This window comes from Camelus dromedarius, chromosome 8 (genome assembly GCF_036321535.1).
Source record: "Camelus dromedarius isolate mCamDro1 chromosome 8, mCamDro1.pat, whole genome shotgun sequence".
Lineage (NCBI taxonomy): Eukaryota > Metazoa > Chordata > Mammalia > Artiodactyla > Camelidae > Camelus > Camelus dromedarius.
In genome coordinates this window covers 29,839,873-29,856,564 of record NC_087443.1, presented here as the reverse complement: position 1 = coordinate 29,856,564, position 16,692 = coordinate 29,839,873, and the positions used below count along the sequence as shown (strand labels likewise).

The 16,692-nt window shown below is 42.5% G+C and overlaps 1 protein-coding gene across 1 annotated transcript; it reads left to right on the top strand.

Moving 5' to 3' along the window:
* The first annotated feature begins 8,193 nt into the window (after positions 1-8,193).
* On the top strand, positions 8,194-8,636 carry LOC105092442 (small ribosomal subunit protein eS26-like). Its single transcript, XM_010984120.3, has one exon. It carries the CDS (start codon positions 8,200-8,202, stop codon positions 8,545-8,547), a length of 348 nt encoding a protein of 115 aa, XP_010982422.1. The 5' UTR covers positions 8,194-8,199; the 3' UTR covers positions 8,548-8,636.
* Positions 8,637-16,692: the final 8,056 nt, after the last annotated feature.

The window sequence follows — 16,692 nt, the reverse complement described above, 5'->3', positions numbered from 1 at the left end:
ATTTTATTTTAAATGGAAGCATTAGGAACACCTATTGCCAGGGTCTAAATTGTGGGGACAAGTATAAGTAGTTCTATAAACAAGAATTGGTAAAGGAGAGAAGTATAAGTCAAAAAGAGAGAGAGGTAAGATAGTAGAAAGTACACAGAAGGTCACTGGAGATGAAGGGAAGCATAGAGACCCCAAGATAGTAGGTCAGGGAACCAGGACTGGGAACAGCTTGTAGGAGGCCTTTGCCCCCAGCCCTGGAAGATCAAGACACCAAAAAGAGCTGCCAGCTGCTACTGGCTGGTGCATTATGAATCTAGGGTATGATACACCTTATATCCAGAATTGTCTCTCTTGTGCTTACACACCTAACTCACCTGTTGGAATGCTGGGCTACCAGTCATGAAGTGGAGTGGGAGCCGGCTCTGGTGAAGATTTGAGGTGGGTGCTATGGTAAGAGAATGCCTCAGAGGTGCTCCGTGATCACCCTTAGTTGTAACTTTGAAAAAGAGCAGATGATAAATAACCATAAGGCCTCTTAAATGCTGTATGTTCTCAGCTCACAGAGCTAGCTCCCAATGAGAGCCAGAAATACAAAACCACCATGACCTGTTCATATTCCAGTCTTAAGAGCCCTGGCTCCCACGCTAAGGACCTGTACCTAATGTTTTTTTGATACAAACTAATCAGCTGCTTTAATCAATAAGATGTCAAAAAGTAATTGAAATTTGATCGTATTTTTCCACAAAGACTGATTTTGGAGGCTGAGCTGGAGAGAATTTGGAGTGATGCAGTTTGAGGACTTGAACATGGTTGAAATCTCACACGCGGATGGTAAACCTGTGCAGGCAGCATTCTGAACTTTCTTCCACAGTGGTGCCTGTGATTCTTACTCTCTTTTTTGAAAGTTACTATTTTCAAATAAGTAATTCATGAACGTGGTAACAAACCGTATATACTGCAGACTCTTCTCCTTCTATTCCAGTGCCCCAGCCTTTAGTTCTTCCAAAAGACAACCATTTTTAATGCATGTGTTTTTCAGAGCTGTTCTATAATGCATTTATAAGTATATTTTTAAAAGTTATTTTTATATTATTTTACACAAATTGTAGCATATACACATATATGCACATATATACATAGTTTTGCACCTTACTTATTTTACTTAACATGTGCCAGTGCTTTCCCCTGTAAAGACACATCTTGGTTGAATAAACTGGGTTTATTGCTCATTGCAATGAGGGAGAACACACAGCATAGGGAATTATATAGGTCATCTCATTCGGAGGATGTTGGAAAGGACTTACAGGATGTGGGTTTAGACTGGTTGGTTTTGAGGGAAAGTTTTAAGGAAGAGCATATTTGCTGTGGATTGGATGCTTTCAGGATGCTGGAGTAATTCTGATTGCATATTTTAATAAGTCTTAGTAAGGCAGGAGGAATGAATCAAGACTAACGTTACAGTTGGTGAAGAAGCAGTGGTCACTCATATCGGTCAGGATAGAGGATTATTTGGTCGTGTTTGTGGTTACAGTAATGTTCATGTTTTTATCTGGGTTTGGACATCGTTGCTCAATAGTCTTGTTTTTGTCTTGATGTGTCATAGTCACAGATCTCTTTGTCTGATGTTGGCGTCCTGTGAGATTCTTTATGTTCAACAGCAAAAAATAAGGCCTAGCTGTGAGTGCTTACGCCAGCTTCTAGCAATGCCAAGTTCTAGCTGATGGTACCTGGCCAGCTCCCCAGAGTCAAGAGCTGCTTTTCTCTTGGTGTTCTCTCCATTGCACAGATGTCGTAATTTATTACTTATTACCTGAGAGATGGACATTTTGATTGTTTACTATTCAAACAGTACTGTGATAAATAACGTGTCATTTTGCCTGTGCATAAGTTTATCTGTAGAATAAATTGCTAAAAGGGAAGTTGTTGGGTCAAAGGCTTTTTGCATTTTAAATTTCATTAGATATTGTCAGATTGACCTCAGTAGAAATTGTACCAATTGATTTTTCCACTAGCAATGTATGAATTTGCCTATTGGTCCACAACATTGCCAAAATAAGGTATTACTGAACTTCCTTATTTTTGCCAACTTGATAGGTTTAAAAATGGTAATCTTAATTTTCTTTCTACATAAGTCAGCTGCAGAATTTTTTAAAACACCTTTATTGTGGTATGGTTCCTGTACGGTAAATACACATATTTCAGATGTACAATTTGATGAATTTTGATAGATGTATACACCTATGAAACCACCACCAGAATCAAGATAGCTATCCATCACTCCCCAAGAGGTGCAGTTTTTTAATTCAATTTATCCTTGTCATCCCCTTTTAACCCCAGTACAGAATTATTTTTAAATTGTAAGATAATAAGGGAATGGTGGAATGCTGACAACTTTATTGGCATGCAAATCTTTCTGCAAGACTGACTGAATAACAAACTATATCGTATATTTTGTTAAAAATTCACATGACTATAAGATATTGAATGGGGAAAAGGATGATTATTAGATTGAAGAGTGTTTCTGCCATTTTATTTGTTGCATAGTCTTTAACTTGGCCGTCTCTTGTCATTGGAGAGTAGCGCTTTTTCGTGGTAATTATCTTCCCTGAGCTCCTGGCAGAAACTAAGTCCTTTCCAGTCTAAGGGAGAGTCGAGAGGGCTCATTTGCTCTCCTTGTTTTAAAGTTCTATGAAGTGTAAATGCTAATACTTGTCTGCCCACCATCAGCCTACTATTGGCTCTGCCATCGCTTGTGAGACATTCCAAGGACCCGAATTTACCTGTCCTAGATATAGGGCTGCATTGTAGATGCGTAAGACCTGAGGTATGGAAGGTGTTTTGAAAGATTATTTATCTAACACTTAGTGAACACCTAGTATATGCTGAACACTGTACTCACTAGTGCTTCGGTGGTAAACAAAACAAAATCCCTGTCCTTAGGAAGCTTACTTTCTAGATAACAAACCAATATATGAAAAAGAAAAAAGCATCCCTGACTGCTATCAGCTAGTAACTGCTTAGCTACAGTGGTGTTCCCCTAGTGAACATAATGGTATAGAATATCAACATCAGATGAGCACTGTGACCATGACGGACCATCTTCAATCATCATCAGGCCTGAACAGACACCATGCAACACAAAAATAACTATACACCCCCTTTTCCAATTAATACAGTAACTAAAATACTGAATTGCCCTCAGATTTCTGAATACACTCAATCTAGAATAGCACCCCATTTTCTTGTTGTTGTGAGCTCTCTGTAAGATCCATTACAGGCCCAAATCCAGTACAAGCCCCTCTAAAACCCTCTTACTGAGATCCTCCACTCTTCTCCATGGTGTTCAGTCATTCTTGCTGTAGGGAATTTAATTTTAAAAACTAGCTGACCAGTGTGTGCTCCTGGTGACCTCTGGCTGATGGAAATTGACTTTTCCTGTGTGTATTTTTTTTTTTATTGAAGTGTAGTCACTTAACAATTTTGTGTCAATTTCTGGTGTACAGCATAATGTTTCAGTCATACATGAACATATATATATTCGTTTTCATATTCTTTTTCATCATAAGTTACTACAAAGTATTGAATATAGTTCCCTGTGCTATACAGTATGAACTTGTTTATCGGATTTTGTGGGAATCCTATATTTCGAAGTGAGAGACACTCTGCCAGAGTTCTGTGTGATTCATGGGTTTGTAGATGTAATTCTTGGTGTATTTGTGGGAAAAGGCGAGCTGTGAGTCTGTCTACTCCCCCATCTTGGCACCTCCCTTGGGAATTGACTGTTTAGGTAGCCAAAAGTGCTATCTTACACACACACACACACACCCACACATGAAAACAGGATGAAAGGATAGAGAGTGACAGGGAGAATTTGCTGCCTGACAGCACTAAAAGGCCTTGTGCAGAGGTGCCATTTGCACGGAGGCCTGAATGAAACGAGGGAGAATAGGGGTAGAGGGAATAGCAACTTCACAGGCCTCTGGAGCAGGCTTGTCATGTTCTACAAACAATTAAGAGGCCAATTTGGCTGAAGAGTGAGGAAAGGGTACTTGGGAATAAACTTAGAGATGTAGTCAGGGCTCTAATTATGCAAGTTTCAAAGGTCCTGGTAAAGACTCGATTTTGCTCCACGTGTTCTAGGGAGCCATTGAGAGGTTCTGGCTTTGTGTAGGGGAGTGACTCCCATCTCCACTGTAGCCAGAGTGACCACTGCCCTTAGGCTAAGGCAGAGAAGGCCTCATCCACCCACCTCTTTCTGTGTGGGGTTACTTGCCTGGTCTTGGAGACTTATCTCTGAAAGTTTTATCGAGCTCTTCTGGATCCTTTGTTAGGAGCCCGGAAGAATGAAGGATGCACAAGCAAATGAAAGCTGCAAGCAGAGCCAAAGGAGAATGCTCCATGATCTCAGAAATGCTGCAGCAGTGGATGTAATAGGAAACAAGACTTTTCTTAGCTTCTCTTCACTTGAATGAAAAATTAACATGCTGGCAAACACTTACGAGAGCCTTGTTTTTGGTTCAGAGGTTGGCCTTTGTAGACGGGCACGAGGAGAAGGTGCTGCAAACCTCCAGCAGCTTGTGTGCCTCTGTCACTTAGGCACAGAATGCACTACGAAAGTTGCTGTTTTGAGCAAAGTATAGCGTGCGCATCAGAATCGCCTGGCTTATTAAAACACAGCACTAGATCCTACCTCCCGAGTTTGGTTCCACTGATGGGAAGGAATTTTCATTTCTTACAAGTTCCCTGGCAATTCCCAGTCAAATTGGTTCCCTACCTGGAGGTAATCAGAATCACCTTGAAAAGCCTTTCTACAAGGCTGGGTACCCACCCCTAGGGGCATGTCACAGTCCGGTAGAGTGAGAATGCAAGTGTTCTCAAAACTCTCTAGTTTACTCCTCCCTCCTCTTAGGTAGTTGAGAAAGTTCACTGTAAATCAAAGCTCATGCTTAGCTTTTTTATTCCTCCATTTCATCTTTTAATTTTGGTTTCCAGTTGTACATTACTAGGTTATAGAAATACAATTGATTTTTGGATGTTGACTTTATATCCTGTGGCCTTGCCAAATTCATGTATTCTAGAAGTTCTTTTGTAGATTTCTTAGGGTTTTTTACATAGTATGTGGCCAATCTTATCATCTGTAAACAGGGACAATTTTAGCCTTCCCCTATTCCATTTTGGATTCTTGTTTCTCTGGTGGTCAGAAATAGACCTGCTGACCCCATTCTGTCATGATATTCAGGAGCAGATAACGCACCAGTTTACAAGGCAATTGACAGTGTTCTGAATCCTAAGTGACCACTGAGGGCACTTAGGAGGAAAACATCTGAAATGATGATAAAGGTGTTGGCCTTGAGATGAGAGAGACCTAGCCTTGATAAAATAGTTTGTTCTCATTGGCCAGAGGTAAAGAATAGAACCCCCACCTTCCTACAGTGGAGAGGTTAGGCTCCCACCAGGAGTGGATCGAGTCCAGCCTTTAGCACAGCCCTGCCCCTCTGAGCCAGGGGGTCCTAAGTGGATGGAGTAACTGAGTTGCAGCATCTGAAGGGACTATTGCATTAAGCCTTGGGGTGGGTCAGGGCTTGGCAGAGGTGAAGGCAGCCTTCAGCCCATTTGATGGATCATGGGAATTGATAGGTAGCTGCATTCTCATGGAGGGCTCCAAAGGGAAAGCAACAGATTGGACTTTTAATCAAGGCAGCAGGGGAGAGGAAGTTGGCTTTTTCCTGGTCAGTAAGTGACTGGGGATGAATGGCATCTGGGGGCAGCGTAATGTGTATCCTCCCTGCATGCATACTGCCTGGTGCCTTCAGACATTGGCACTGGTAGCATGACCTCTTTGGCCCTCCCTTTGCCAAGCCTCATTTCCTGGGGACTAGCTTCTGGGGTCAGTTTACTAAGCAGCTTCCATTCTCACTGCTTCATCCTTCCTCTGCTTCTATACTTAAAGGTAGCCATTGTCTTCTCAAGGAAAATAACAGCATGTGTAAAATGCATTACATTTTCATTTCCCTGGCCGTAGGGTAGCATGTTTTAGAGAAGATTCAAAATTGGTACTGCCTTTGGCCTCCCATTCTGGGCTCCCTCTCACCTTATAATTCTTTCTGTTGGGGAAATGACTTTAAAAAGGAATGGTTGATAACCTCAACCGTCACACCGTAATAGGTCTTGGCTTGCAGGGGGAAGACCTGGGTTCTGTCTCCTAGTTTTGATGTAGTGGGACTGTGGGTGAGTACGGGCAAGTCACCAAACCACTCTGTCTCTGTTTCCTCATTTGATATAATGGACTGATAATGTTTGGAAGGTAATATAGTACAGTGGCTTAAGGGCATGGACTCTGAAGCCAAATGCCTGGACTCAAATCTTGGCTCTTCTACTTATTAGCTGTGTAGTCTTGGGAAGTTTCTTAGCCTCTTTGTATCTCGGTTTTGAGTTGGTAATAGTACTTACCCTCACAGGCTTATCAGGAGGACTTGTGAGTTAACTCACACAAAGGATGTAAAACAGTACCTGGAACATCAAAAGTGTAAGATGCTGTCGTCATCATCACCACCATCATAATCATGGCCTTTAAGGACTGACTGAGTTCATATTGTAAAAGTTCTTCGAAACTGAAGAGTGATATCCATCATGTGACCGTTCCCTTACCAAAGGTATGTAATAGTGGAGCTAGTCATGATTAGTCTGCAGTTGTGGTTAGGTTGGGGAGGGCGGTTTTGAGCATCACTTTCTCAAAGCCTGGAAAAGCTGCCCTTGCCTGGACAGTTTCTCTGCCCACAAACTGGCATGGAGGACCCAGGTCCCCATTATTTATGCAGAGCCTCAGGTGCTGATGAATTAAGACCTGATGGTATCACACCCTCAGGGAGTCACTGCACCACATCTGCAGGAGGGGTTTGGAAAGGGAGGCCTCAGTAGGCACCAGGGGCAAGGACAGTGCCCTGGCATGGGACAGAGAACTGACGGGCAGTTAAGAAAAGCCTGGCTTTTGTGCCAAACTTCTGGAGAACAGGACAGTCTCCTTATCTCTGAAATAGGAACAAGAGCCCCTGTCCTTCTCACTTTATGAGGTGCTTGAAAGAACACAGTGAGTTAATAGTCCCAGGTATAAAAAAAAAAAAAGTATTATTGGAGTATAAGTTTATAGTTTTATTACTTAGCAAATTACTGTTTCTGAACCAAGCCTCCCTGAAAGTGACTTCTATCGGAGAGTCAGAGTGTGTGTGAGCCATAAACGCTGTTGATACAGGGCTCGCTTGCCGGCCCTCGTCCGCCGTGTCTAAACTTTTCTGCTAGACGGCACCCTAAATCGCCTCTTTGAAGGCTTTGGTTGAGCCTGCAGAATTTTGGCCACTCTCCCACTCACTTTTTGCAGTGTTCTGTCTCTGCATGGTCAGGAGCCTGGGAAACGCTTTCTTTGCTTTTCAGCCCTACGCTCACCCCACATCATACAGATGTTTTTGGCAGTGGCACCAAGTCTTCTGTGGTAGACTGCATATCTTTTGTGCTGTGACTTCACTGTTCTTCATCCATCAAGAGACAGAGTCTAATACCCCACCCCTTGAAGGCGCTGTCTCTGTGGCCTGCTTTGACTCATAAAATGTGGTGGCAGTGCCATTATGTGACTGAGGAGGCTACCATTTTCACCCTCTTGGATGCTGGCCTGAAACTGCTGTGCTATGAAGGAGCCCAGGATGAAGGATCTTGTAAAGAGAGAGAGGCCCAGCTGACCAAGCTGTCCCAGCTGAGCCCAGTCCCCAGCTCACCCACCAGCTGACGCAGCTGCGTGAGTAAGCCCAAGGAAGATCAGGAAAACTGTCCAGTCAATGCACAGGGTCATAGACATAAATTGTTTTATGCCACTAAGTTGTGGTATAGTTTGTCAGATGGCGATAGATAACCCATATACCTAACATTTTATTTCTAAAGCCCCTTCCCATTGGTCTTCTATATCTTGAAATGTCTGGCTCTACTTCTTTTAAGGGGTCAGAGTGTGTTTTTTCCAGCCTTCTCGGCCAATGTCCAGTTCCATACTGTCCTGAAGTCTGTTTTCAGGAGGCTGGTCTTGGCTCTGAGGCTGTGTATTTTAAATGCAGTCTCACTGGTGAGCCACTGGTCCATTGTCTCTTGGCTTTGCCTGGAATTAAAAGGACCAACACATATGCTTCCAAATGTTTTTTAATTCTCTCTCGCGTCCTCACTTCCAAAATGACCAAGAAAAGAAGGAATAACGGTCGTGCCAAAAAGGGCCGCGGCCATGTGCAGCCTATTTGCTGCACCAACTGTGCCAGATGCGTGCCCAAGGACAAGGCTATTAAGAAGTTCGTTATTCGAAACATAGTAGAAACCGCAGCCGTCAGGGATATTTCTGAAGCAAGCGTTTTCAACGCCTGTGTGCTCCCCAAGCTGTATGTGAAACTACATTACTGCGTGAGTTGTGCCGTAAACAGCAAGGTAGTCAGGAATCGTTCTCGTGTTGCCCAGAAGGACCGAACACCTCCGCCTAGATTTAGACCTGCAGGTGCTGCCCCACGACCTCCACCAAAGCCCATGTAAGGAACTAAGTCCTTAATGACAGAAGAAATACTGTTCTTCGGAAAAGAAAAGCCTCGATAAAATGGAAATTATACTTAAGAAAATGTTTTTCAATTAAGGAATCACAAATTTAGATTTCCTGTGGTAAAGATGAAGTAATAGGGTCTGGATGTATCCTCCCACTTCACTGATGCCTCCTGGTTTGTCACCATCATCCTAAATGTGCTACTGCAGATGTGATATGGGCCCAGTACTGAGGACAGCCAGCCCATGCTCCCCTTGATCTGGACTCTGTCTGTCTTTTCATGCTTGTAATTTCATGAAGGAGGTAGAAGCTGAGCAGGCACTGTCTATAGTAGCTTGCGATCTGGCCTCAGCTGACCTCTCCAGCCTGGCCTTGCTATATAACCTCTCCCCTAACATCCCATCTGTTGTAATTTCCATTCTTGTCATATTATTTGCAGTTTGCTGAACATGCCATGCTGTATCGTGCCTGGGCATTCTTTGCTCATGTGCTGCCCTTCCCCTCTTTGTCGGCCACACAAACACATCCACATTTTTAAAGAATCCGTTGAACTGAGGCCTTCCTGATGCCCGCAGGGTGAACTGACCCCACTGTCTTCTGTTCACACAGCAATCCTTGCCCAGATATCACTTTATAATACTTGTTCATGTTTGTCTCCCTTTCTGGACTGTGAGATTGTAGATTTTTAATTAGCCTCTGGCACAGTGTCTGACACATTCTAGTTGCTTAATAAACATTTGTAGAAGGAAGGGAGAGAGGAAGGGTGTGTGTGCTATAAAATCTGAAAGAATAGGGACGTCGTCCCCACCACCTGCAGTGGAAGAATAGCCTATGCAAAAGCTATGTTCCTTCTGACTGATGAGTATAGTAAGTTGATTTCATGCTAACAGAGTCACTGCTCTAGTAACTGGGACTTCACTATGAAGGAACGACAAGTTTCATAGTTTATTTTATACCATTTATAAACACAGGATTTGTCCAGATGAAACCCATGATATAAACAAAGAGCAAGAATTTCAAGTAGGCTTCCACGCCTGACAAGTAATTCTTTCCGTATAAACAACTGATGGACTGAATTAGAAAATATTCTGTGTTTTTTATTAAAACAGATTTCCCTTAAGACCTATACTGAGGAGCAATTTATTAGCATAGTTCTACTAGATTCCTGAAGGTAGTAAAACTGAATCTCTTTTAATATGCTTTATGATTCAAACTAACTCTCGTCAGCTGGATCTAGTTAATCTGAATTAACTATAAGTGAAGTCCTTGGCACTGCAGAGAGCAGAGTGATTCACTCGAAAGGTGTGTTTTTGTAGTTTGTCTCATAAAATTGCTGGAAACTCAGAGGAAACTGATGCTGTTTTGGGAGGAGGTGAAGGAGGTGCCCCTGGCACACTTTGGCCTCTAGATTGGAACCTCATGAGCTTGGTGGCTTTCTACTTATATAAGGCAGTTGTAGCAGCAGCCCTGACTCTTAACAGGCACTCCTCCCAACCGTTCCCTCCACGCCCCCCAAGCCCATTTTTATGTACCCATAAAACATATTGTACCTATAGAACTTTCATGGGGCTTAAGGACTTTAACCAAAGAAAATCACAGACCGGTCATGGAGGGTCATCCTGTTAGAACAGAAGGGAGGAAGCATTGCTACATATGAACACACTTGCCTACTGGGAGAACAAAGAGGCCATTAGTGCTGGCTGTAACCCCCACAGGACCTAGGCACTTCTTGCAGCTAAAACTTTTCTACTCTTTGCTCAAATATCCTGGACCCGGGGTTTCAAGGATCTTATGAGGCTTTGGGAAGAGCTGAGGTGAGTGTGAAGGCCTCCGCTCCCATCAGAGAGCAATGCTGGGCTCCTGGGACATGTTATGTCCTTTCCTGAGCCTCCCAAGATGGAGAGCCACAGCTGGGCATATAGGCAGAAGATCTAGGAATTCAAGTGGCTTCCTCCTGCACAGACTCACAACAAGTTACTTTAGGGGGTCACCACTGCTATGCAGTGGTTTCCCCCACCAAGTCAGAGTCCATGGGAAAACACTGAAACCAATGTGGCCCGACACAATGAACTGAACAAGAAGGCGATACTGTAAACTAGGCTGGAAAGCCCTGGTTCTGTATGTTCGGCTTGTATCCCTTCAGTTAATGCATTGTTTATGATAAATCTTTGCAATTTCCTTCCTTTGCTTTCCTGCCATTTTTTCCTAGTTGCACTAGGCTTGGGTATGAGGTTTTTACTGCTAAAATAGCCCTTCCAAGTTGTGTTTACAGGGCTTAAGAGTGCCAATCCCTGTGGAGGGACATGGAAGTACACCTTTGGTCTTCCTGGCCCTCTTCCAGGCAGTTATTTCTGAAATCATGGTTCTTTTATATAGTTAAATATTATATATAATAAGTATATTTTATGTATTATATAAACACTTCCTATTTCATACAAGTATTATATATTTTGAATATTTACATTTCCTGTACCATTGGCTGATTCTCCTGATTGGCTCTTCTGCTTCTCTTTTCTGAGATGCCCCTTTCCTTCTGCAAATAACCATTTTTTATCCCGACTAAATTTAACAGCTATGTGTTGCTCAACTGTGAATAAGGCCCTTCAGGGGAGTTACAGATGATTATACTGTCCACACTCAAGACTTTATAATCTGTTACGGGAAAGTAGATCAAACAAAAATGACTCTAAATGACCATCATCATTCTGTTTACTGAGTACTTGCTATATGCTCAGTGCTTTAAGTGTAACTTTTAGTTTAATCTTTGCAAGCCTTGCAAGATAAGATTATAATCTCCCATTTTACAGCTTGTTGAGGAAATTCTTTAAGGTTGTGCTGCTAGTAAGTGACAGAGTTGGGATTTAAACCTGAGTGACCATCTTCCAGTGTCCATGAGCTTCCCTGATGTATCAGGAGGCCTCTCAGTACAGACCATAAAAAAGCAGATGCCATAAAAGTGACGTGATGTTCTAAGGAGGAGCTGAATCTGGAAAGGCTTTAGAGATATTTGAGATAGGTACACTAGTTTACATCCTCTAAGCAGCAGATGCCAAGGTGCCATTAAGCATGCAATAGATTAACTGAGGGGTACAAAGCAAAAAAGAAAAAGCAGAAGCTTCAGATTTTGATACGGAAAGAACATTGGGTAGGAAGAGTTTCAGATGGCAATGCAGTTCTAAGAAAGTTTCGGCCAGGCTAACGGGGCATCCTCAAGCCTAACTTGCCTGTTAGAGGAGTCCCATGTTTTGAAGGGATAGACCTACATGAATACCTCCACCATGCTCTGTCATCAGCTGGGAGCAGCCTGGGTAGCTTCCCTGGACCCAGAGGAATAGCAGCCATAGCAGTGAGTCTGCCATGCTCCTCACAGTAGCAGATGTGTACCATGCATTTTCATGGCTGCCACTATAGGCTCAGAAAGACTGGTTCTATTTCAGGGGTAGCAACGTTGAGAATGAAATTTGAGACAGCACACTTTTCTGTGGAACACTAGGCTCTCAAGATCCTTCTTGAAAAAACCAGGAACATACTGCAATCTCCTTTCAGAGACTCATCCATTAAGTTCCACTTAAAGAAGTGGGTTAATACAATAGTTCCCCTACTGCACTGTTGGTGGGAATGTAGTTTGGTGCATCCATTATGGAAAACAGTATGGAGATGTCTCAAAAAACTAAAAATAGACTTACCATATGATCCAGCAGTCCCACTCCTGGGCATATATCTGGAGGGAACTCTAATTTGAAACTCTAATTGAAACTCTAATTGTTCACAGAAGCACAATATACAGTAGCCAAGGCATGGAAACAACCTAAATTTCCATTGACAGATAACTAACTAGATAAAGAAGCAGTGGTACATATTATACAATGGAATACTACTCAGCCATAAAAAAGAATAAAATAATGCCATTTGCAGCAACATGGATGGACCTGGAGATCAGGAGATCATCATTCTAAGGGAAGTAAGCCAGAAAGAAAGAAAAATACCATATGAGATCATTTATATGTGGAATCTAAAAAAAAAAAAAAAAAAAGAAATTTTTTACAAAACAGAAACAGACTCATAGACATAGTAAACAAACTTATGGTTACCAGAGGAGAAAGAAGATGGGAAGGGATAAATTGGAAGTCTGAGATTTGCATATACTAACTACTATATATAAAATAAAAACAAGTTTCTACTGTATAGCCCAGGGAACTATATTCAGTATCTTGTTGTAACCCATAACAAAAAAGAGTATGAAAAGGAATATATGTATATGTATGAGTGAAACATTATGCTGTACACCAGAAATAGACACAACATTGTAACTGACTATACCGCAATAATAAATACATTAATAAATAAAAATACAGCAGTTCCCAAACCTATTTGATCTCAGTTCTTTCTATATATGTAAATTCTATTAATGCCCTGTGTATTTAGTGTTCTACAAAACTCTGTGCTTGTTTGGAAGGGTGTAGGCCATATGGTGGAGGGCTTTAACTTGGTACATGAGTTGGTTTATAGAGGGGTTCTGAAGAGGGGAATCGTGCACTTAGATTTGTATTATCTGGCAGTGGTGTGTAGTGGGGATTGGAGCAAGAGGGTGACCCTCAAAATTAATCCCTGATTACTTACAGCCATAACTTGTCCTGGGATTGTCCCCAGTGTCCAGACATAGCAGGTGAATCATTTGAAATACTATTGCTTTACTTCTAATCAAAGGTCTAGGAGAACTTAAATTGGTGGGAGCGGTGGTGGGTCTCCCAATATCAAACTGAACAACCTCCTACAGCCAGAATAATGGTCCATTGTCCTTCTGGCTTCCTCCTCAGCTTTCCTCTTTACTGAATGGTCCAGGCAGCTGCCAGCAGCTGCCCTTGTGACTTTCTCAGGCCTCAGAACTCTCTCTCCTTCCACTTTCTCCCACACCAGCCCCAGAGACATAGGGCAGCCACACAGCAGATGCAGGCAGCCGTAGGATGTGAGTCATGAGACATTATCAGCGGTGATCCAGTGACAAATCTGTGGACAAGCTAGCTTTCCTCTCCCCTATTTACCTTCATTGTGGAGGCTTGTGCCCTCATCACAAACTTACCAAGGAAAAATTTTGAAGGCAACTATCTCTGTTAATGGGCCGTGACAAGGCTGGTCCAAAACAGTGGACTCTTTGAACGTTCCATAAATATGACTAGTCACCTGTAATGGGTAAGGCTTTGACAATGGGGAGGCAATGTGAATGGTGGTTAAGAGCATGTGGCCCAGAATCAGAGCTGTCTCCACCACTTGAAGAACTGTGCATCCTGGGCTAGTTACTTACCCTCTGTAGGTTTGTGTTTCCTGTCTTTAACAGGCACCTTTATGGTACCTGTTTAATATGGCTGCTATAAGGATTAAATAAAGCATATGATGTATTTAGACCAGTGTCTGGCACAAAGGAAGTGCCTGATATATGTTAGCTGTGATTATTTTGATTGTGTTTATCATTACCAGTGTCATTTTTATTGGATATTGGATGGTTGGGTGGGTGGGGATGGAGTTGAGTAAGAAATGGTCCTCACCATTAAAGAGTTTGATAGGAAAGGCAGAAGGCGGAGTATTTTTGTAAAAAAACAAAAACATGGTATGTAGGTAAGTTTACTTAAAACAGAAACAAATATTGAACTCTAGTTAATGCTATGCATGCTGAAGTACTTAGGGGTGAAGTATACTGATGTCTGCAACTGACTTTGAAATGCATCAAAAACTTAAGATGGATTGATGAATGGATAGATGGATAGATATGAAATAAAGCAAATAAAGCAAAATGGTAGTTGTAGAATCTAGATAATAGATATATGGGGCTTCACTGAACAATTATTTCAGCTTTCCTGCATGTTTGAAAATTTTCATAGTAAAATATTGGGAAAATATGTAATACCTTATGCCACTAGGTAACAACAAATGCCATAGAAGTTCAGAGGGAGTGAAAATGAATGTGTAACTGGTAGATTGGAAAACACTATGGCTGGAATACATTTGAGTTGGGCTTTAAAAGGATTCAGAGGGTTTAACTCAAAAACAGTAAGGGCAGGGAAGCATTCCTTCTTTCCTTCCTGGTTTGTCCTCCCACTGCTGCCCTCCCTGCCATCCCATCCCATGGAGCCCTCTAGAACCTTGTTCTATTGTAAACAGATTACCCTCAGTTTTATTGCTGAATGCTCTTTCACTCTGCTTACCTTAGCATAAAACTACCTTTTTCCATTGATATTGGATCCCAGGGAAGACAGCTCATTTTCCTATGCCCTCCCATATCCCAGGGCTGGACCTGGGAGCAGGAAGGGTGGCCATTTCTTTTACTTCTCCACCCTCCTATAAAATTACCTCCTTTGAGGTTCACACCATCAGTTCTACTATCCTCTACTGTAGTCATCCTTTATGGCCAGCTTCCTGTGTTCCCTGAGGACTTTGGCACCTGATTCACAGTTTCTTCTCTCTTATCCTAGCAACATCCTGGTAACTTCAGTATCCCTGCCAGCAATCGGTGCCTATTCCATCATTGTGTATGTGATGTGTGTGGGGCACATAGCTCCAACATCCAAACCTCACCTGTGAGCCCTGACCACCTTCAACTCCAGTAAACTTCACTTCCACTTCACCCTTCCATGGCTACTCACCACCCAGAATGCTCCATGGCTAAATCTTACATCCCAACGTCCCACATTCTAACTGTAACCACAGCTTACAGCTCGCTCTCTCTCTCCTGTCTCATCTTAATAAATGTTTGTTTCAATTACATGAAGATTCCCAGCCCCTAGCCCCAGTACTGCCTTTAGACCTGGGAAGAAGAGCCCCCACCCTGAACCTCTGTCTTGACCTCATTTGACCACTCCTCAGGATGTGGCACTGTTCAGCACTCTCTCTTCCACCGCTGCTCTCCCCCTTTGGCTTCTAGGAAAGTACTTCCCCTGAGTTTTCTTTTAGCCTCCAGGCCAGTCTTTGTCAGTTTTCTTCATTAGCTTCTCTGCTACTTGTCCCTGAAACAACCAACTCTCCTAAGGCTCCTAGTATCCCATCTCTCACTCACTTTAATCACAACCATAGTTAATCATAATTAAAATCAAAATTTTCATGCCAATACCTTCTATCCAGACCTTTCTCCTAGGCTTCATAACTGCCTACAGGACAACTCTGTTTAGGTGTGGATGCTAGCACCCCACACTTACCTGAAATTAAATCATCCTCTTTATCCTCACATCTGTCCCTCTTCCTGTAGCTCTTCCAACAGTGAGTGGAACAGTTGTCCTCCCAACTGCGCAAGTCAAAAATATGGCTCCCAGCCACCGTGGGGGTGGGGGGTATCCTTTCAGGACCTTCGGCATTTGACTCCAGCCAATATCTTTAGACTAATCTTAAAACTTTTCCTACAGGTTTTTGCACCTTTACTTAATTACTTGTGGTTTCCAAAATGATTCTTGCCACTTCAAGTCCCTGTTTGGCTTTGCCTCTTCTAGAATTTTGCTCTTCCATTCTTCCATCCTTGGCCTGTTGGCTTTCCAATTTTGATACATCCTACTTCAAACTTTAGTGCAAGTGTCTCCTCAATCTGTCTATGCCCATAGTTCTCTGTGCTTACGTTTAGCATTGTGCATCATGAGTTGTATGACAGTTCTCCATGGTGTTTCTATGTGTCTTGTGACTGCTTTTATCTCAAACTCTGTTTTCAAGATTGTGTGCATAGCAAACAGCCTTGGGAGACAGGAGTAGTAACTCCCCTTGGGACAGGAGGCAGAGGGCAGATTTTATTTCCTGAGAAGTATAATAATGTCTCCCTCTGGGGCAAAGGTTGGACAGGTTAGTAGCTCCTTATAAGGCAGGAGTTTTCCTAAGCTTAAGATTCTTCACCTGTGGCACAAACACATGGTGTGCAGTTTCTATCTAGGGTTTTCTGCATCACTTCTGTGGAACAGAACTGATTTGAACACTTACACGGCCTGCTGAGTCACACGTAATAAAGTCCTTTGTCTCTGACCTTCGAGTTTCCTGTCTTCTGTCAGCATCTATGAACCTATGAAATTATGGCAGGCGACCTTTCTAGTGTGCACATAAGGAAAATCTTGGACCCTTTCCAGTTGTGGACACCTCTACACATACTTGACCATAAGTACCTTGAGAGTAGG

Excerpts from the sequence above, each read along its gene's own strand:
- LOC105092442 (XM_010984120.3), top strand. The coding sequence starts at position 8,200 with ATGACCAAGAAAAGAAGGAATAACGGTCGTGCCAAAAAGGGCCGCGGC.